General features: G+C 48.3%; 1 protein-coding gene across 3 annotated transcripts in view; it reads right to left on the bottom strand.

The window, feature by feature from the left end:
• Positions 1-21788, bottom strand: part of TPCN1 (two pore segment channel 1) — a 76009-nt gene that overhangs the window by 53528 nt on the left and 693 nt on the right. For all 3 annotated transcript variants that reach the window (XR_635148.4, XM_003907196.4, XM_021922977.2), the window contains exon 2: positions 16932-17168. Coding sequence is in view for 2 of the 3 variants with exons in the window: in XM_003907196.4 (XP_003907245.1) it covers positions 16932-17043 (112 nt within the window). In the remaining variant the exon portion in view is untranslated. The remainder of the gene's footprint in view (positions 1-16931; positions 17169-21788) is intronic.

The raw sequence follows: 21788 nt of genomic DNA, 5'->3' as shown, positions 1-21788 counted from the left end.
CTCTAGTCTTAATAAATCACATGGTAATTTCGCAGAGAAAAAGGGAGGATGTAGTAGTTTTTTTTTTTTTTTTTTGAGACACAGTCCTGCTCTGTCGCCCAGGCTAGAGTGCAATGGCACGATCTCAGCTCACTGCAACCTCCATCTCCCAGGTTCAAGTGATTCTTGTGCCTCAGTCTCCTGAGTAGCTGGGACTACAGGTGCCTACCATCATGCCCAGCTAATTTTTGTATTTTTAGTAGAGATGGGGTTTCACCATGTTGGCCAGACTGGTCTTGAACTCCTGATATCAAGTGATCCACCCACCTCAGCCTCCCAAAATGCTGGGATTACAGGTGTGAGGCACTGCGCCCAGCCAGATGTAGTTTTAAAAGGCTGACCGCCTATATACAAACACATGTGGTTTAATTTGAGGAGACATTTATTCAGCACTTACTGTATACCAGGCATTGTGCTAGGTGCTGGATTAGAAAAGGTGAAACCATGGCCCTCACCCTCATGGAACTCTCTATCAGTGGGTGACGAAGGATCGTGACTCTGGTGCACTGAGATCTAAAACAGGCTGGGATGACAAGGGCCCTCCATGGGGGCTGGTGGCCAGTGGCAGGGAGGAACTCAGGGGACGCCAGGGCTGGCATTTCAAGGCTGAGGGATGAGGAGGTATTCACAGGGTGGACAAGGATGGGGTGAGTGGCACATTCCAGAAACAAGGATGGTCATTCAGACAGCACAGAGACTTGAACAGCAGGGCACGTCTGGGAAACTGCAGAGGGTTCCGTAATTCTGAAGCTTAAAATGCCAGAGACCAGTGACCAGGATGATGCAGTGGACAATGGTAACAGCTGCGGCTCGCACTCAGTACTTACCACACACCAGACACGGTAAGGGCTTTATGTTAATTAATTATTCTAAGCGTACAAAGGCCCTACAAACAAGACTTGATTATTATCCCCAGTTTACAGAGGGGGAAACTAAGGCCCAGAGAAGCTGAGTGACTTGCCCAAGGTCACAGAGGGAGGAAACGATGAGCAGCCAAGCCCTTGCCTTTCCCTCCACTATTTCTACAAGGCTGGGGGTGTAGGCCAGGTGGAAAGCCATGCTGAGGGCCTGGACTTGAGCCACTGGGGACTAACAGTGTGGAGCAACCTGACCAGGTGTGCTACTTGGAAAGACACAACCAAGGAGGTCAGTCCTGGCTAACTCCCTAACCCATCTGCAAACATTCTGCACAGGCAAAACCACAAGTTCCTTTTCCCAGCGGAGCCACGGCCAGCTAGTGTTCGTGAGGCAGATTAAATTGCCAGGGGCCGCCACGGTCATTTTTATTGTTTAATCCTCCTTCCTGAGATGGAGAACTATGTCTCGTCCTTACGGCATGCCCCATGGTTTGCCAGATGTCCATGGGTAATTTCTTGGTGAGGCAGGACATGACTTCTTCTTTAGTCCATGAATTTCAAGACCCAACTTGGAATTGTACTTGCTGCTCCCATGCCACTGGGTTTATTATGAAACAAAGGGCCTTCCCTGCCACTGCTCACTTACTCACTAAGTATTTATTGAGTACCCGTCATGTGTAAAGTGTTTCAGATGATTTAAAAAACATTTGTAAAGGCCCTACGCTTCCTGCTGTCACATACACACACACACACACACACACACACACACACACGCAGAGGCACGCAAACGCCACTGTTTACCCAGTGAAGAGTACAGCACCTGTGCGAACATCTGTTCCATATTCACTTGGAAGCATCTGAAATGCTAATTGTGAAACACCCAGGGACAGGGAAGGGAGCCGGAGAAGAGTAAATGGAGATTAAAGGCATTTTTCACTGTGCACTGGTGCTCTCTGGTTCCCCTGCAAGAGGTCAGCAGAAAGCCAGTGCTCAGAAGAACAAGTCTGGCTTGAGACTCAAGCTGCATGAAGGTCACTGATGTGTCAGCTGATGGCATCCACTCAGCACAGATCAAAGGTCCGCTCTAGCCCTTAACCAGGAACACCTGCAGGCTGGCTGGCCCCAGCTTCCATGAACACTGGCCACACCCCAGCACCTGGATCTGCTGCTGCTGCAGGCAGCTTTGTTCAGAAGAAGAGCAACAAGGGGTGAGGCGACCGTGAGGCACGGGCATCTTGGGGAAGTGACAGCTGGGGGATGGCTACATCCCACAGAGAGCTTGATGGCCTAGGCCTGCCACTTCTCCAGGGCCCCAAATTCCTATGCAGCCAGTGGCCAGGCACTGCTTTTAGCCTTCCCTTCCTTTTGCTTCAGTTTACCTTTCTGTCGGTGGGGAAGACAGCCCCAAAGAAGCATTGTGAATAAAGGAAAATACGATGGAAATCAAGAAGCCACCCTAAAGAATGAGCAGGAGTGGCCGGGGCAGTGGCTCACGCCTGTAATCCCAGCACTTTGGGAGGCTGAGGTGGGCGGATCACCTGAGGTCAGAAGTTCAAGACCAGCCTGGCCAACATGGTGAAACCCCATCTCTACAAAAATTAGCCGGGCATGATGGCAGATGCCTGTAATCCCAGCTACTCGGGAGGCTGAGGCAGGAGAATTGCTTGAACCTGGGAAGCCGAGGTTGCAGTGAGCCAAAATTGTGCCTCTGCACTCCAGCCTGGGCGAGAGTGAGATTCTGTCTCCAAAACAAAAAAAAAAAAAAAAAAAAAATGAGCAGGAGATAGAGCTGCTTGATTTTTAATTAATTCTCCTTGCAACACAACAGGAATGGTAGTCAAGGAAGTTAACTACCATCCCTCAACTGCTACAATACTTAAGAATATGCAAACTACCAACTCACATCCTTTAAGAGGAACCACAAGAACGTGAGAACGGAGGAAAGGTTCACATCCTCAGTGCAGAAAGTCCTTCAATAGTCTCATGGGCTGAGACCCTGACTATAGACATTCATATACTGATTTGACAGATGAAGAAATTGCAACTTAGGAAAAAACAAGCATAGCTCCTCATTCAAGGATGTTCAGCTATCAAGAGATGATGCCAGAAATTCAACCCCATCCTTTGCAGTTGACTGAGTGACACTCAGAAAATGTTTAACTGTTGTAGACACCAGCAGGTACCATCACTCCTCAGCAGACACACATTCATCACAGTCTAAGAATCTCCCGAGCCACTTCCATTTCCAGACTTCTGTGTCTCCATACACTCTGGACAGTGTCTGGTCTCCAAGAGGAAACAGAGAAAAACAACATGCAACAAAATCAAATGGGCCAACTAGGCTGGAGGCTGAGTGGACTTTAGCACTCATAAAATCTGTGCCCTGTTGAAGCTACCAGACTGGCTCCAGGCTGTGCAGTAAAAACTGCAATTCCAAACAACCAGGCAGGCCAGCCAAGTGTGAACAGCCGAGCCCGCAAGAAGACAGGCCCCTTGAGAGTCACAGAGAGAAGACATCACGCTTGTCGACGACCACCCACAAGTGAAAGGCAGCGCAGCCGGCAGCTTGGAGCAGCTCCAAGCCATTAGCCAGCACTGAGCACAGGTTGCTCTGCCCAAGCTGGTTTTCAGCAAGTGCTGAAAGAATTAGGAAAAAAATAATAAAATCCCAATCTAACAAAAAGAGAGATAAAAAAGAGAGACGGGCAGTCTACAAATGGTAGGGAGGCGACGGGGAAGCTCAGATGGAAGGAAGGTGGGGATTGAGCACCCAGGGCTAATATGGCTATTACAGGACATGTGTGGGCTCCTGGGGAGTTCAAAGCTGGAAGCAGAGACCTAAACATCTAAAAAGTAGGCTGTTCCTAGGGGCGGCAATGCCATGCCCTGCTGGGCTACTTCTGATCTGATCACATGTGAATGAATCTCCTTGTCACCCCGCAATGGCTCCAGGGGCTGGTTTAGCTGTGACAGTCACCTGGGACCCTGGATGTTTTTGGAAACCAGTGACTCACTCCCAGATATGCAACTTCTATTATGTCTATTATTGTACCCAGAGTATGTGTAGAAGAGACATGGTCCCTGCCTTTGCAAAACTTGTATTACCAGAAAGAGGCACAGTTGTGTAAAACATCAGCACCTAAAACAACAGCCATTAACACCCAGGCATTACACCAGGTTAGGCCTCTACCTTCCGGCCCTGCCCAGTCATCTTAAACAGGCATCAGGGAGACACAAGAAAGAAACTCATAAACCAGGTAAGCCCTAACTGGGGGGACCAGGATTCCCAAAACCCTGCTTGATGCTGGATAAACAGACTGGCTATGATTCACACTATGAAAGGATTATTTGCCAAACCTAGCTCTCCCACCTATATTTTATTTTGAAATATATATGTATATATGTATTTCTAGAGATAGAGTCTTACTCTGTTGCCCAGGCTGGAGTGCAGTAGTGTGATCATGGCTCACTGCAGCCTCAGACTCCTGGGCTCAAGCAATCCTCATGCCTCAGCCTCTCAAGTAGCTGAGACTACAGGTGTGCACCACCACACCTGGCTAATTTTTTTAACTTCTTTGTAGAGATGGCGTCTCACTATATTGTCCAAGCTGGTCTCAAATTCCTGGCCTCAAGAGATCCTCTTGCCTTGGTCTCCCAAAGTGCTAGGATTACAGGGTGAACCACTCGCCTGGCTCCCACCCATATTTTAAATTACCTAATTCATCAAAACTCCATTTTCTCACAATCCATCATGGCACAAAGCAAACTCTGATTCAATCATCAAATCGACTACATCCCAGTGTTGGGGAGCGAGTGGGTCTCTGTGCGGTGAAGAGCAAAGAATGAGGTGTAAACAGCATACATGGAGAAGGAGAGGCTGTGGAAACACAACCACTATTCTCAAGGGTTAGGGAAGGCTCTAAAGGCCTTCAGCTAAAGAAAACAGGAAGGGCCAGGCGTGGTGGCGCATGCCTGTAATCTCAGCACTTTGGGAGGCTGAGGCAGGTGGATAGCAAGAGATAGCACAAATGGCTCTGGGGAAGACTTGGTCATTTAAGGTAGCAAAAAAGGACACTCTAATATACAGCTACTAGATTGCCGCCAGGCAGGGGCCATACCCACGTGGCACTCACAGGACATATCTGCAAGTCTAGATATCTGCAAGTCTTCCAAATGCCACTGAAGCAGGAAGCCACCAAAACTAGGAGGTTCCCCAAACCCCTAAATCATGTTTTTAAGGGAAAAAAAGTGGCACTGCTGCTGGAGTAATATGATGCTCTCTGCTTGCTTCTACAGCTAAAATATGTGGGCAAAGAGATCAGAATATTTTTAATAATTTGTCATCCAAATACCCAAGCTGTATTCCAAGATGCCAATTCCTCAATACCAGAAGTGTGGCTATGAGGATACGTTTCTCCACTAAGTGGGAAAGGCAGAACACCGCGCTTTATCGTGAAGGAGGATGATAAAATGAGAGGTAGGCTGCCTGTCTGAACAGACTAAGAACTTCCTGATCAACCTGAGATGGGTTGTTCAGGAGAATGTGTCAGTGCACTGGAACAAAGCAGGAACTTATCTGCCGGAAACAGCCACACCTTTTTTATTCAGGAGAGTGGCCCTGGAACTTCAACGTACTTTCTGATCCTAAGAGCTGGGTGTGGTGGGATTAGGAAGGGCAAAGTGGGAGATGTGTGACAGGGCTGGGCACAGTCAAACATCTTCCTCCCATCAGCCCTGCCTTTCTTTCACTAGTTACTTCCTCCGTGCCCAATACTGCTGGGATGTTTCTCATCAAAGAGCACCCTCCTGGGCCGGGCGCCAGGCCAGGTGAGCCTGTGGAAGTCCTCATCTGTTCAGCATTGTCCAGATGCTTCCTGAGTGCATTTTAAGAAGTAAGGACTGGCCAGGCATGGTGGCTCACGCCTATAATCCCAGCATCTTGGGAGGCCGAGGCGGGCAGATCACTTGAGGTCAGGAGTTTGAGACCAGCCTGGCCAATGTGGTGAAACCCTGTCTCTACTAAAAAATACAAAAAAATTAACAGGGTGTGGTGGTGCACACCTGTAATCCCAGCTACTGGGAAGGTTGGGGCACTAGAATTGCTTCCACCCGGGAGGCGGAGGTTGCCGTGAGCCGAGACTGTGCCACTGCACTGCAGCCTGGGCGACAAAGCAAGACTCTGACTCAAGAAAAAACAAAAAAAGAAGTAGGAACTGAGCTGAGCTTCCAGGACCTGGGGAAGTTCAGTGACTGGTCAGGGAGACAGACACAGAGAGAAAAATGCCAAATCTGGCTCCTACTACTGCAGAACAGCCTGGCAGTTTCCTCTCCATCCACCTCCCAATCTCCAGGGGGAAAAGTAACCCCTATTCAGGGCTGACCCACCCCAGGGTTGCTAAGCTCAAGGTGTATCAAAGCGGCTAGAGACAGCATCCTGAGGGGGCAAGATGTCAGCAGGATGATGCTCTGTCATCAGGTACTTTCTGGCCCAAACACATTTAGCAGCTCCCATGCCCAACTCAACCAGGTCCAAACTTCTGCCATCGGCATTTTAGGCACTCCATAAAACGGATATGCCTGCTCTGACCCCTGACCCTAATTATAATGGCTGACATCCACCCAATGCTTATTCTGGTATAAGCCAGGCACTGTGCTAGTTGTGTGAGGCATGCTATCTTGTATAAACCTTAAAGCAGTCTTAAAAGGTAACACTAATATTAGTGTCATTTTACAGATGAGGAAATCAAAGCTTAGAGAGGTTACATCATCTGCCCAAAGTCCCAGCAGTAGAAGGCAGGACTGGACTCAAACTCAGTGGGTCTGACCCCAGAGTTCGTGTAACAACACCCCAAATCCAATCTGCCCCCAGCATGCTAATCTCTGACCCTGTCCAGGGTGAGAGTCTCAGAAGAGTTCCTACTTCTTTTTTTTTTTTTTTTTTTTTTTTTTTTGGTGAGACAAGGTCTTGCTCTGTCACCAGGCAGGCTGGAGTGCAGTGGCAATCTCGACTCACTGCAACCCCCTCCTTACTTCAGCCTATGTCATTTCCCCTCCCTGGGATGTTCAGTCCCTCTCCCCAGCACCCCAAACTCCCACCTCTTCCTAAGTCACACCTGTCCATAGTTGATCTTCTGCTACTCCCCTGGCTGAGCTGCGTGGTCTCCAGCCAAAGGGCTGTACCGTCAGAAGTCAACCAGGGGCTACAAACTCAAATGCCTACAGGCACCAGGCAGGTAACAAACATGGGGGCTTGGGCATGCAGACTCAGATGTCAAGCTGTATCTGCATAGCAACTATTTGGTTACGCTGCCTCTTAAAACACTGTTCAGGCAAAAACACAACGGGTACCCCGTGTCCCTGGGCCACCTCCACACTGCCTGGTCTTGCCATCATTGCCAACTGCTCTTGGCAGGGCAGTATGGATGAATTTTCAGACACTCTCTTGAAAAACAATGGTCGTTCCCCTGCTTAAAGTGCCCTGGGGCTTTTCCTCCACCCCAGGATGAAGGTCCAGCTCCTCTTCAGTATGGCTCTAGGAGTGCAGGCAAGAAGACCCTCAAGATTTGGATCCAACCTTTCTCCCCAACCCTCTGACTCAGGTGCCACCCACTCCAGCACATGTACACCTTTCCTCCTCTGTTCCTTTCTTCTGGGAGAGTCTTTCACTTCCTGTTTATCTCCTTAGACCCTCAGCACACTCAAGCTTAATCCAATCTCTAAAGCCAATCTGGATGCTACCCCAACCCCTCACCAAGCAGACCCACGCCATGTCCTCCTGCCCCCATCTTCCACCTTCTTGGGAAGCCATGCCCACCTCCCCTAAACCATTCTAGAGTTATACACCACAAAAGCAGCATGTTCTATACTCATCTCACTGCCAACCAGACCAAGCTGTAACTACATTTGACGCACTTCTTCTAACTTTCAGGGCAGCTGTTCTAAGTCCTAAATGTGCAGCCATTTTAATAACTCGACTTAGTTTTTCAGTTGACAAGGAAGTGACAATTTAGAGAAAAAAGAAGATTAGCTATTAAACCACTGTTTTTTTCCTTTTTTTTTTTAAACCATTACTTTTTAAAAAAACTTTTAATGCTCACGTGAATCTTTATTACACATCTCAAAGTCAAACCTAACAACAACCAAAAAAGGTGATAGCCGGCTGGGTGCAATGGCTCACACCTGTAATCCCAGCACTTTGGGAGGCCGAGGCGGGTGGATCACAAAGTCAGGAGATCGAGACCATCCTGGCTAACACAGTGAAACCCCATCTCTACTAAAAATACAAAAAAATTAGCAGGGCATGGTAATTTTTTACCACGGGCAGGCGCCTGTAGTCCCAGCTACTCGGGAGGCTGAAGCAGGAGAATGGCGTGAACCCGGGAGATGGAGCTTGCAGTGAGCCAAGATTGCACTGCTGCACTCTAGCCTGGGTGACAGAGAGAGACTCTGTCTCAAAAAAAAAAAAAAAAAAGGTCACAGCCCGAATCAAATCACTTTTAAAAAAAGGTAGGGGTCCAAAATGGCGTAGGATGAAGATAAGAAGGAAGAATGTAGAATGAGCACTCCCTAGACTCATGTGAACCGTAACAAAGAAGGAAAGAATCACCAGGAAAGAATGATGCAGGGTTTCCTGGGAGATGCGCCCACCTGCCCTGGCTTCAAATCTCCCTTTGCCTGGCCTGGCTTGATACCTCCACCCTCCAGCCCCAGCTTTGATTCCAAAGTCAAATGAAATCTGGTCTTTCTTTGGGTAAAGCATTTAGTGGCAAAGAGGAGACTGCCTGACCTGTTCTGATTCCCACTGGAAGCCACTGGAAGAGGAAGATAACCTCAGGGGCCATGGAGAGTTTGTTGGTTGGTTTTGTACTCTTTTCCTTAATTTGAAGTAGTCTTCTCTGAACAGAAAACAAAGGGTGAATCGGTATGTTCTATGTCAGAGAGAGCAGGGGCAGCCTACTGACCAGATTTCACTCAGCTGGCTACTTTGAAGACATATATGAATTGGTTGCCACTATTTACGAATCAAAAGACTTTTGATTAAAAATATAGGTTCTAATTTCTTTTGAAAAACTGGCAAATGTGCTAGCAATCAGCCTGTGATCCTATACGACAGCGATTAGCCAGAGTAAGTCACAGTGTCCCTTCAGAGAGTGCACACTGTCCCCAGCATGCCCATGGCCCGGCAGGCCACGTGGTGGCCCAGCTCTCAGATTTTATGCTACGACCTTATACCTCCTCTGAGTCACAGCCTCGTGACTGGGGTAGGGAAAGAACTGCACTTTTTACAAGGAGATAAATATCTCCAACAAAAAGTAAACAAGGCGTAAGGGGTATCCGGTACAAAAGGCAACACAAGCACCAGTGGCTCCAATTTGGGTATCTGGCTCAGTCCAGGGACTTCTACCAGGCAGGTCCGGATATGGGGTCACCTGCCACTGGGAGTCAACAACCTCAAGGGGTCACTGCCCACAGCAAGCCCACCTGGCCTTGGAAGTTTACCTTCATGCCCCACTCCAAACTCCTCCTCCTCATCCTTCCTCTCCCAGGCCCAAATCTTGACTCCTGAGAACTCCCATTTTCCGCCCAAATTTTCTTGTTCTAACCACCACGATGGAAAAAGCAGCCAAATGTCTCTATGCAGAGGAAGAATCGGGGAAAGGCGTGCATTGGGGAAAAGCCTAGTTTCCACAGATGGTGAGAGCGTGGCTGTCCTCTGTGGTGTGGTGTTCACTTCCCCTGTCTCGGGGCTTCTCTGGGATGATCCAACACAGCTTCACAATGAAACACCATCAGTTGTGCTATTTTTACAATATGAAAGGGAGCTCCAGGTATGGAACTCCATTTAAAATAATTGCCTTGGAGGAAATAAAAGTTTAATTTAAAAAAGGGATAAAGATAGAAACCAACTTCCTTTTGGGAAAGAAAGAGATTCAGCCTAAAATGCTACCTCTTCCACAGAGCTCTACCTCACGGGGGGCACATTAGGTAAGAGACTAGTTCTGGAGTCAGTAGACATGGGTTCAAAGGAAGTCAAAGTGGCTTCGTGACCTTGGGTAAGTTTCAACCTCTGAAAGCCTCCGTTTCCTCTTCTCTACGATGATATTGAAAGTAACGGCCTCCCAAATCTGCTGTGAGGGAGGACCAAATGATAGACAGCAGCACAAAAGTGCTTTGGGGCTGGGCGCAGTGGCTCGTCTGTAATCCCAGCACTTTGGGAAGTCGAGGCAGGCAGATCACGAGGTCAGGAAATCGAGACCATCCTGGCTAACACAGTGAAACTCCGTCTCTACCAAAACAAATACAAAAAATTAGCCAGGTGTGGTGGCGGGCACCTGTAGTCCCAGCTACTCAGGAGGCTGAGGCAGGAGAATGGCGTGAACCCAGAAAGCGGAGCTTGCAGTGAACCGAGATTTGCGCCACTGCACTACAGCCTGGGTGACAGAGCGAGACTCCATCTCAAAAAAAAAAAAAAAAGTGCTTTGGATATCGCCTGACACACAGCAAGGGCTCAACACCCACAGGCCATGATTATGACTGCACATATTCTGACCCAGGCACATACCCTCCTGCCTGGGGGCAGAAGGGTGACAGTCAGAGAATGCCTGAACCAGAGGATTCACTCCAGCCAAGGGCAAGACTGGAGAGCTGCCCGGGGCTCCTGGAGCAGGAAGGCAGCATGGGGGCTGTTTCAAGACTGATGTCACTCCAGGTTTGTTCCTGGGCTACCTTGCTGTCATTTGAAACCTCCCCGCAGAGGGCATTGCAACCAGATGCCCCCAGTGGCACGCTGCTGTGAGCCATCCAAGCCCTCCCATATTCCCTCCCCAAAGGGGAAGCTGAGAAGTTCACGGTTCTGGCTCATGAAGCGCTCTCAGAGCAAACGTGAACTCAGCCCTCCCCAAGGCGAGCGGGGAGGAGCGTGGCAGGTGCTCCAGCCTGCACCCAGCTGCCACGACTGCCATTTAGAGCGGCAGCGTCTTGTGTGCGGGGAAAGGGGGACGGGAAGAGACGGCATCTCATGGCAGGGGGCCTAAGGCAACAGACAGGATCCCTCCAATGAAGAAGCGGAGGGCTGAGGAAGTGAAAGCTCCAAGGCTCGGCTGCAAGGTTCCTGCCCAGCATGCTGGATGCTTACTCATTTTAATTGGTGCCACTGCTGGTCTGGTGACACCCAGCGCTCTGCCTTGGAAAGGCCCTGTAAAAGCCAGGGGAATGACTCCAGCGGAGCCAAATGCCCAAGCTCGGTGGGAGCCTGTGAAAATCAAATTGCTGCTTGGTCTCCAGCTGCTACATGGAGGCGTCCCAGCTCGGCAGGGGCCACCTGCTGTGCCAGGAGTGAAGCAAGAAGGATCTGAATCATGGCCTGGGTTCAGGACCTATGCTCATGGAGGATATTCCAAGAAAGCCCAGTCTCTGGCATGATAACGCCTATGACCGGCTGAGCACTGACCAGGTGATCACAATGATCTCACTCAATCCCCCGCAACGACTCTACTGGTGGATGCCATCATGGTCACATTCTACAGATGAGCAGGCTGAGGCTTGGAGTAGCTAAGCACTATACTCAGCTCAACCACTCCACCCACCATGGTATCACAAGTGACAAAAGCTGTGCAAGCCCCTTGGGCTTCTTCACTCTTTGGCAAGTATGCTGGGGCCATCTGGTCAGAGGCAGAGCTACAGTACAGATATCAGTGATGGAGTGCATGCCTCGGGGTGGATTATCTTCTGGTGCCAGCCGGTAAGGATCTCTCCCAGCTCCTCCTGGTTACAGCGGCCCTGAGGCCAACAGCTCTGGCCCACCTTGATTGAGCCTGGTGCCAACTTGCCCTGGCTGCATGAAGACCCTGAAAAGGGGACCAGGATGCAACATGGGGGCCCCTGCCAGGGGGCAGGGATCCTCCACATTGCTGAGGTTGCACTGGGTCTTAGTGAACTCCTGATGGTGTGCCAGGCATTGACGTGAAGGAGGGAGAGGGTAGGCTTTCTGTGCTGTGACCTCGGGCCTTAGCTGCAGGACCTGTCACCTGAAAACCATAAACAACCTGGCACCAAAGCAGAGACCGAGCATCCTGCTCAGACCTCAGCCAGCCCCACCGAGCCCAATCCTTCCCTCACTCAGAAGAGGCACATGGTCCAGCCCATCTTAGGCAGTGGCTGGCTTTAAAGGCAGGGAGAAGGCAGAGCTGAGTCTGACCAGAGGTACCCTGGGAAATTCCTTGGACTGCCCACTATGTTCAGACTTGTGCTGATTCCCTGAATATGGTGGGTGAGACTACCGCCTGCCACACGGTGTGGACTGTGGTCTGTCTCTAAACCGCTCTAACAGTGGCCCCACTGACTGTTCTCAAGGTTGTTCCTAGTTTCCAGGCTTTAAATACCTCTGCTCATACCTGCCTCCTTTATCAACCTGACACCGTGCTGCCTGTGAGTCATTCATTAGCACTGCAGCAGCCACGCTTAGAGCCCAAAGATGTCTGAGTCTTGGATTAAATCCACAATTGCCCATATAAGGAGAAAAACCCAAACCCTCCAATTTCCTACAGGGATAAGGCCCTCACATAGGATTAAAGGTCACAGGCAGCACAACCAGATTCCTCGGCCCCTGCCTCTGAAGAAGGGGTAGGAGTGTGATGGCCTGAACTGTGTCCCCCTCAAATTCATAGGCTGAAGTCCTAACCCCCAGTAGTTCAGAATGTGACTGTGTTTGGAGAAAGGGTCTTTAAAGGTGATTAAGGTAAAACAAGGTCATACGGATGAGCCCTAATTCAATAGGACTGGTGTCCTTATCAGAAGAGGACACACAGACTCAGGGACAATCACGTGGGGACACAGCAAGAAGGCAACCATTTGCAAACCAAGGAAAGAGGCCTCGCAAGAAACCAAACCTGCTGACACCTTGGTCTTAGACTTCCAGCCTCCAGACCCATGAGAAATTAGATTTCTGTCATTTAAGCCACCAGTTCATGGTGTTTTGTTAGGGGTGCCCAAGCAGACATGAAGCGTGGAGGTACAGTGCCGAGAAGGTCTCAGCAGCTGCTGGGCCAAAACAAATGCCAGGCTTGATGGCGACTCAGCCTTAGAAAGCTTGTGTCGTTCGGTCACTGCCAACTCCGAGGATGGCCTGCATCTGCATTCTGCCAACTCCTTAGTACTTCAAAGGTTTACAGCAACCAAAGACAAAGGTCAATGATGGCAGCCACCAGGACACTCAGCTGTGCTGAGAGCAATAGGACTCAAAGCAATGGTGAGAAGAGGCGGCAGGAAGGAGGCTGCCCACCTCTAACTTGGGTCCTGACACTGACTGCCATTCCCATGAGCTGCGAGGCCCCAGAAATCCAAGTACATTGATTCTGACCATGATTTGTTGAGTACCTGCATATTGTGGGCATTGAGCTATGTGATACAAAGATAAATGGTCCAGGTATGGTGGCTCATGCCTGTAATCCCAGTGCTTTGGGAGGCCGAGGCGGGCAGATCACTCGAGGTCAGGAATTTGAGACCAGCCTGGCCAACATGGTGAAACCCTGTCTCTACTGAAAATACAAAAATTAGCTGGGCATGGTGATGCGTGCCTGTAATCCCAGCTGCTGAGGTGGGAGGATCACTTGAACCTGGGAGGTGGAGGTTACAGTCAGCTGAGATGGTGCCACTGCACTCCAGCCTGGGCGACAGAGTGAGACTCCATCTCAAAAAAAAAAAAAAAGATGAATGGATTTCAGGGCCTAGTTGGTGATCAGATGGTTAAATGTGTAATTACTCCACCATAATCTACTTGTAATAATGGAAGCCTAATCAAGATACCGAAGCAGAAAAGGGTAGTGAGTAATTAGCTCTGTCAGGAAGGGGAAGTTCAGTGAAGGCTTCAAAGAGACGGTGTTATCAGCAGGATTTTCCAGACAGAACTGGAGGCCACGAGCAAACAAGAGGCTGAGAAAGGGATTCTAGACCGACTTGCCAGCAAGGTGGAGAGGTTTAAGAATGCACAGGGGATTCACCAAACTAAATGCAGAATGATGCTGTGGACTGAGGCAGGAAATGGGACCGGTCAAGCAAGAAGGCACTAGAACAGCAAGGCTTCATCTGCCAGCTGAAGAGCTTGCCCTCCCCAACACTCCCAGAGGGATGGGAAAGTCCCAGGAAGCTTTAAAACAGGGAAACAACCAGGGTGGGCTTGTGTTTTAGATGGACTCCTCAGGGCCAGATGCAGTGGTTCACGCCTATAATCCTAGCACTTTGGGAGGCCAAGGCAGGCAGATCACTTGAGGCCAGGAGTTCAAGACCAGCCTGGCCACCATGGTAAAACCCCCATCTCCACTAAAAATACAAAAAAATTAGCCAGGCGTGGTGGCTGATGCCTGTAATCCCAGCTACTTGGGAGGCTGAGGCAGGAGAATTGCTTGAACCCGGGAGGCGGAGGTTGTAGTGAGCCGAGATTGTGCCACTGCACTCCAGCCTGGGTAGCAGAGCGAGATTCTGTCTCAAAAAAAAGGACTGAAGGACTGCTCCTCAGACAGCAGGGACAGGGGGACACTGGGGTAGAAGGTCAAGGCCAAAATCCAAGCACAAAATAGCAAAGGCCTACTATGCTAAGGCAGAGCAGGCTTCCTCTGAAATCTCTTGTTTACTTGCACAGGTCCTACTCTTCTTCCCAGTCAGGCTTGGTGAATTATACCGAGTCATTGAGGTTTTAAAAAACCACCCAGTAAGAAGTTGAGAGAGGAAACTAAGATGCTAATGTGCTGTGCAGGAAACACAATGTCCCTGGACCCCAGCAGTTGGTTATACATTTCTTTATTCCTGAGAAACAAAAAAAAGTAAGCCACTAACTTTGCCAAGATAAAAGCAGCCTCGCTAGTGGCCTAGCCAAGGGGAGTCTTATTGTGTCTCTGGCCTATTTCCTATTCATCGATGTTCAAAACCTGATCTTGACATAGGACTGGGTTGCTCTCTTGCCACTTTCATCCCACAGGAAAGCTGGACACCCCACCATCACAACAGGCACGTTGGAGGGACTTAAAAGTGACACTCACGATGACAGCCAGGACTCCCATTTAGAATCTTGAGCCTGGCTATTTCCAGACACAAGTCACACCCTTAGTAGGCCAACCACTCTCCCTCACTAGGAAGCATTCCTCTCTAAAGCTGAAACTGAGCCACAACCACTTTCATCCCTTTCCCCAAAGCACCTTCCACTGTGGTGTGGGAGGAAAGATCAGACAGGCTTTACTGCTTGCTAGCTGTGTGACCTTGGACAAGTTACTTAACCTCTCTGAGCCTGTCTCTTCCTTTGCAAAATACAGATAATAATAACAACCCTATATTGGGGTTATATAAGGAGATAATATAAATGCTAAAGGCCTGTATTCACCTTTTATTTTTTTTGAGACAGGGTCTTGCTCTGTTGCCCAGGCTGGAAGGCAGTGGTGCAGTCATAGCCCACTGCAACCTCGAATTCCTGGGTTCAAGCGATTTTCCCACCTCAGCCTCTTGATTAGCTGGGACTACAGGCATACACCACCATACCCGGCTAAGTTTTTAATTTTTTTGCACAGCCGAGGTCTCGCTATGTTGCCCAGGTTGCTCTTGAACTCAAAATCACTGGGCTCAAGTGATCTTCCTGCCTTGGCCTCCCAAAGTGCTGGGATTAAAGGTAGGAGCCACCACGCCTGGCCTGCGCTCACATTTATTAAGGGTGGTGAAGAAAAAAGGAGAGGGAGGAGCAACTGAAGAAATAAAGGAAGGAAGAGGAGAAGGGGAAGGAATTCTGGAGTCAGATGATGCTGGGTTCAAATCTCTGCTCAACCATTTCCTGGCTGTATGACTTCAGACAAGTTACTTGACCTTTCTGACCCATAGTTTCCTCCTCTATAAAATAGAGATAATACTGCCTAACCTTGCAAAGGGATTTCAGAAAGCAAACAGACAGTCTGAAATCGGAACCACTGCTTTCTCATCCCTGAGTGGCACTTGGGGAAGAATCAGGTTTATGTTCGAATCCTCCCGGGCAGCCCAGCTCTGCCACCCTAGATGAGGGTGAACACAGTGAAGCAAAGAGAAGCCTGTTTCTAGGCAGCCAGGGCTCCCCACCACACTCACAACACTGGAAACACTGCTCTCCTTCATCAGTTCCCAGGGGAGGCCACCGAACTCCCTGCAACTCAACGAATTCTCCCTGGACAAAGGAGACGGGAGAGCCTGGCTCGTCTCTCCTTGGCCCCAAACATCTCTGCCTGGCTGGGGAGCACTGGCAGATGGTGGAACATCCATTTGCTAAGCAGACTCTAAAGCACTGTTTCCCAACGTCTTAGGACCCTCCAGAAAAGGCGAGTTATTTTAAGCCTCTCCTGAGCCCAAGGCCTGAGCAACTGAAACAAATGGCTGCGGGATGAGAACCAGAAAGGTTTTCAAGGCCTCTCATTCTGCCAGAAACACATTTAAAATTAAAAAAATTTAAAGCTCCTTGCCGCACTTGGGTTCACTTTGTGCTAGGCTTTGGTTCAGAGGAAGACAAAGCAAAACCCCAAGCCCTCAAATCAATGGATCATGACAAAACACTCGCCCTCTTCCCCGCTGTCCTGGGCAAGGGGGGACTGAGATGGAGCAAAGAGACACGGGCAGTGCTGCTTTCCTGCCAACGGTTTCAGATGGGGACAGACAGAGGCTGGTGTTGAAATCTGTTTCTTTTTTTAACAAGGAATGGGGCAGGGAAGGCAGCCAAAGCAGGTTGGCCTGAGGTCCCCGCCAAGCATCCACAGGCAGGCCAAGGTACCTCAGGTGCAAGGCAGAAAGGTGGAGAAGGGAATGAGAGCATGAAGAAGGGCAGCTAGGCCCCCAGAAACACTGCCAAGCTGGGGGTGTGGAAGGAGAAACCCACAGTCTCCCAGGAGTATTTTCTGTATCAGAACTTGGGGCTCAAACGTGGGGCCAGGCAACAAGTTACACACCCCAACTATCAGACCACAAAGCGCTTATCACCTCTCAGCCTCTGAAACAGAAAAGCTGGGCTCCCCACAGCCCACCCCACCATCTTACTTTTACTAGGTAGCTCTTCCTGGCCCAGGCCGTTGGAGGGAGCCAGTGGGGCACTGCCACCCTCGTCCAAGGTCAGGATGAGTGGCACGTCGTCATCCAAACTCACAGCCATGTTCTCTTCTCCTGTGGCCCTCAGGATATGATGTCCAGGGCTTGAAATAGTCTCTGGTTTGAGCTCCCTTTCAAAGCCACTGGGCCAGGGGTGCTGCTCAGAAATTCCTCCATTAGAGGCATCTTCTAGGGTTTGGGAATTAAAAAAACAAAAGATAATTATTAAAATACAGCCATGACTGATTAATCTATTCTGAAATTAGATAGTGGTGATGGTTGCACAACCTCGTGAATAAAAACCACTCAAGTATACTCTTTAAAATGGTAAATTAGGGTCAGGCGCAGTGGCTTACACCTATAATCCCAGCACTTTGGGAGGCCAAGGTGGGTGGATCACTTGAGCCAGGAGTTCAAGACTAGCCTGGCCAACACAGCAAAACCCTGTCTCTACTAAAAATACAGAAAATTAGCTGGGGTTGGTGGTGGGTGCCTGTAATCCCAGGTACTCGGGAAACTGAGGCATGAGAATTGCTTAAACTCGGGAGGTGGAGGCTGCAGTGAGCAGAGATTGTGCCACTGTACTCCAGCTTAAGTGACAGAGACCCTGTCTCAAAACAAATAATAAAATGGTAAATTATATCTCAATTAAATAAAATGGTAAATTATATCTTAATTTAAAAAATAATAAAACGGTAAATTATATCTCAATTAAAAAAAAAAATTGGCCGGTGGGGTGGCTCACATCTGTAACCCCAGCATTTTGGAAGGCTGTGGTGGGAAGATCAATTAAGGCCAGGAATTTGAGACCAGCCTGGGCAATACAGCAAGACCCTGTCTCTATAAAAAAATTAAAAAAAAAAAAAAGCCAGTTGGGTAAGCATACGCACAGAAAAAAAATAAAATAAATATTTAAAATACAAAAATAAATAAATAAATAAATAAAATTAGCTGGGCAGATGGCATGCACCTGTAGCCCCAGCTACTCAGGAGGCTCACTTGAGCCCAGGAGTTCAAGGCTACAGTGAGCTACAACTGCACCACTGCACTCTGGCTTGGGCAACAGAGCGAGACCCTGTCTCTTAAAAAGTAAAAGAATTAGGCCGGGTGCGGTGGCTGACACCTGTAATCCCAGCACTTTGGGAGGCCGAGGCGGGTGGATCACTTGAGGTTAGGAGTTCGAGACCAGCCTGGTCAACATGGTGAAAATCCATCTCTACTAAAAATACGAAAATTAGCTGGGCGGGGTGGCGCGTGCCTGTAATCCCAGCTACTCAGAAAGCTGAGGCAGGAGAATTGCTTGAACCCAGAAGGCGGAGGTTGCAGTGAGCCGAGATCAAGCCACTGTAGTCCAGCCTGGGCGACAGGGTGAGACTCTGTCTCAAAAAAAAAATAAATAAATAAAATAAATTTTAAAAAATAGAATAAAAGAACTATTACAGTATAATAGCCTTAAAATATGGAGGAGGGAACCCTGCAAGAACAAATACTGAAAAGTTAAGGGTAATTCTGTCTGGAGAGTGAGATTAAGGCTAATATGTTCTACCTCCACTTCTCTTTACATTTACTCGTAAGTTTTGTAAAGACTTTAAAGAAAAAAATAGGCTGGGCACAGTAGCTCCCACTTGTAATCCCAGCACTTTGGGAGGTCAAGGTGGGAGAACTGCTTGAGCCTAACAGTTCAAGACCAGCCTGGGCAAGGTAGCAAGACTCCATCTCTACAAAATAAAAAATTTAAATTAGCTTAGCATGATGACATACGCCTTTAGGCCTAGCTACTTGGGAGGCTGAGGTGGCAGAAACACTTGAGCCCAGGAGTTGGAGGTTATAGTGAGCTATGATCACACCACTGCAGTCTAGCCTGGGCAACAGAATAAGACCCCGTCTCTAAAAAATAAAATAAAATAAAATAAAAGGCCGGGTGCGGTGGCTTACGTCTGTAATCCCAGCACTTTGGGAGGCAGAGACGGGTGGATCACTTGAGGTCAGGAGTTCAAGACCAGCCTGGCCAAAATGGAGAAACCCCGCCTCTACTAAAGATACAAAAATTAGCTGGGTGTGGTGGTATGCGCCTATAATCCCAGCTATTCTGTAGGCTGAGGCAGGAGAATCACTTGAACCTGGGAGGCAGGGGTTGCAGTGAGCTGAGATGGTGCCACTGTACTGCAGCTTGGGCGACAGAGTCAGACTCCATCTCAGATAAATAACTAATAAAATAAAATAAAATAAAATGACAAAAAATACAACCATTAAAATAATAGTTAATACTCGCCCGGGCACGGTGGCTCTCGCCTGTAATCCCAGCACTTTCGGAGGCCGAGGCGGGCGGATCACGAGGTCAGGAGATCCAGACCATCCTGGCTAACACAATGAAACCCCGTCTCTACTAAAAATACAAAAAATTAGCCGGGCATAGTGGCGGGCGCCTGTAGTTCCAGCTACAGGACTCAGCTCTGGTCCCAGCTGAGGCAGGAGAATGGCGTTAACCCGGGAGGCGGAGCTTGCAGTTGAGCCCAGATCGCCACAGCACTGCAGCGTGGGCGACAGAGCGAGACTCCGTCTCAAAATAATAATAATAATAATAATAATAATAATAGTTAATACTTAATGAGTGCTTACTATGTATGAGGGACCCTACTAGCACTTCATAAGTAAAAGTTAACTGAAAATTTTTTATAGCCCCATGAGATAGGCAGGCCTATTATCCCCCCATTACAGGATGGGGGTGGTGGGTTCTTCAGGCACAGAGAGATTACGTATCCTGCCCAAGGACCCACAGCTAAAAAAAAGCCAAGCTTTCAACTATGGTGTGACTCCAAACCTGTATTCCTAGCCATTACACTATAATTCCTCGAAGTCTGGGCCATGCATTTAGGCAGCATCTAGCTCCAATCACCAATATGTACTTGCCCATATATACAGATTTAAAACACATCTTTCACTTCAGCTTTACCACGCAGCCTCTCAGGAACAGTTAGAAACATACTTCTAAAATGTGTCATTTTTATATCATTTTTATATAGGAGTTGTTCTCTTAGATTTAGGTGTCCCAGGAAGGGGAAAAGAGTATTTTTTTTTAACTGATGAGTATTTTTTAATACAGTAAAAATGCTCATCCTTAACTCTCAATTTAAAACACTCAGAGCAGCTGGGTGCAGTGGCTCATGCCTGTAATCCCAGCACTTTGAGAGGCCGAGGCAGGTGGATCACTTGAGGTCAGGAATTCGAGACCAGCCTGGCCAACATGGTGAAACCTGGTCTCTACTAAAAATATAAAAAATAGCCAGTTGGGGTGGTTCATGCCTGTAATCCCAGCTACTGGGGAGCCTGAGACAGGAGAATCACTTGAACCCAGGAGGCAGAGGTTGCAGTGAGCTGAGATCATGCCACTACACTCCAGCCTGGGCGACAGAGCGAGAATTCATCTCAAAAAATAAATAAACTAAAAATTTAAAAATAACTAAATAAGTAAAACACTCCAAGCTAGCCTGTTACAGCTCCTATTTATGCACATTCCTGTTTCCGCTGAGACGGACCAAAAAAACAAACAAAAAAAAAACACTCAGCAGATCTGACAGCAGACCTTTGAACTTGCAAACAGCAGCAAGTTCCTTCCTCAAGCAGTGGGCTCTGGGATCAACCCATTTTGCCTCCTAACTGACCTAGTCAATGGCAACTGAGCGACTGACTTCTTCCTCGAATCACTGGAACAACTCTGAGCAAATCCGCGTGCATCCACAGGGAACGGTACAACTTTTTGAAACAAGGCAGCGAAAGTAAACACCGTTCTGCTTGCCGCTAAGCCCGTAGCTCTCTGCCCAGCACACTTCCTGTGAGATTTTTTTTTTAAGTTTCCTCCAGATCTGGGGGTTTATTTTGCTTTTAAATCTCAGCAGTGGAGAGGCAGAAGAGGAAATCCCAGATGAGACACTACTATTTGGCAGTCTTAAGAATTATGGTTGTATTGTCGTTTTGGTTTAACTTTTTACCACAGACATTTTCAAACATACTCAAAAGTGCAGAGAATATATATGTGGACTTCCTTGTATCCATTACTCAGCTTTGACAATTATCTCCCATATTTACTTTGAAGGCAGGAGAATTTATTAACTCACAGAGAATAGGTTTCTTAATGTTACCATTATCATAATGGCTAGTGGTTTCTATGTTTTAACTCATGGCTGTCCAACATTTTGGCTTCCCTGGGCCACGCTGGAAGAACTGTCGTGCGCCACACATAAAATATACTAACATTAATGATGGGCTAAAAAAAAAAAAAAAAAAAGAGGCGGGGGGGCGGTTCATGCATAATTTTCATATCTGCCACCACAGATTAAAGTCCTCGCATTCAAACGCTTGGACACGGTTGTTTAACTGTTTAATACATGACTGCTTGCCTGCCTGTATTGTCTTTGCCCATTGGCTTTCAACTGGGGTGATTTTTGCCCCCACGGGGACATCAGGAATGTCTGGAGACATCTTTGTCACAACTTGGGAGTGAGGGGATTGCTGGTGGGTGGAGTCGGGGGATTATGTGGCTCAAAATGTCAATTGAGCTGCTGTTGAAAAATCCTATCTTAGCTAATATCCCCACTTTACGAATGAGGAAATTGAATCTTGGTGTGGTTAACTTGTCTCTTATAAGTTTCAACCCAGGTAGTCTGAATCAGGGAACCTTCCTGCTTAACCATGACCCTATATACACCTACGACTAGAACCAGTACCCTGATTTGAATTCAAACACGTCATTTGTCCAGCGAGACAAAAATGAGGTCCAGAGAGGGGAAGAGACTTGCCCAAGGTCACACA

The sequence above is a fragment of the Papio anubis genome, chromosome 9 (genome assembly GCF_008728515.1).
Source record: "Papio anubis isolate 15944 chromosome 9, Panubis1.0, whole genome shotgun sequence".
Classification (NCBI taxonomy): domain Eukaryota; kingdom Metazoa; phylum Chordata; class Mammalia; order Primates; family Cercopithecidae; genus Papio; species Papio anubis.
The sequence above is the reverse complement of the archived record's forward strand: the minus strand, read 5'-3'. Positions and strand labels throughout refer to the sequence as shown.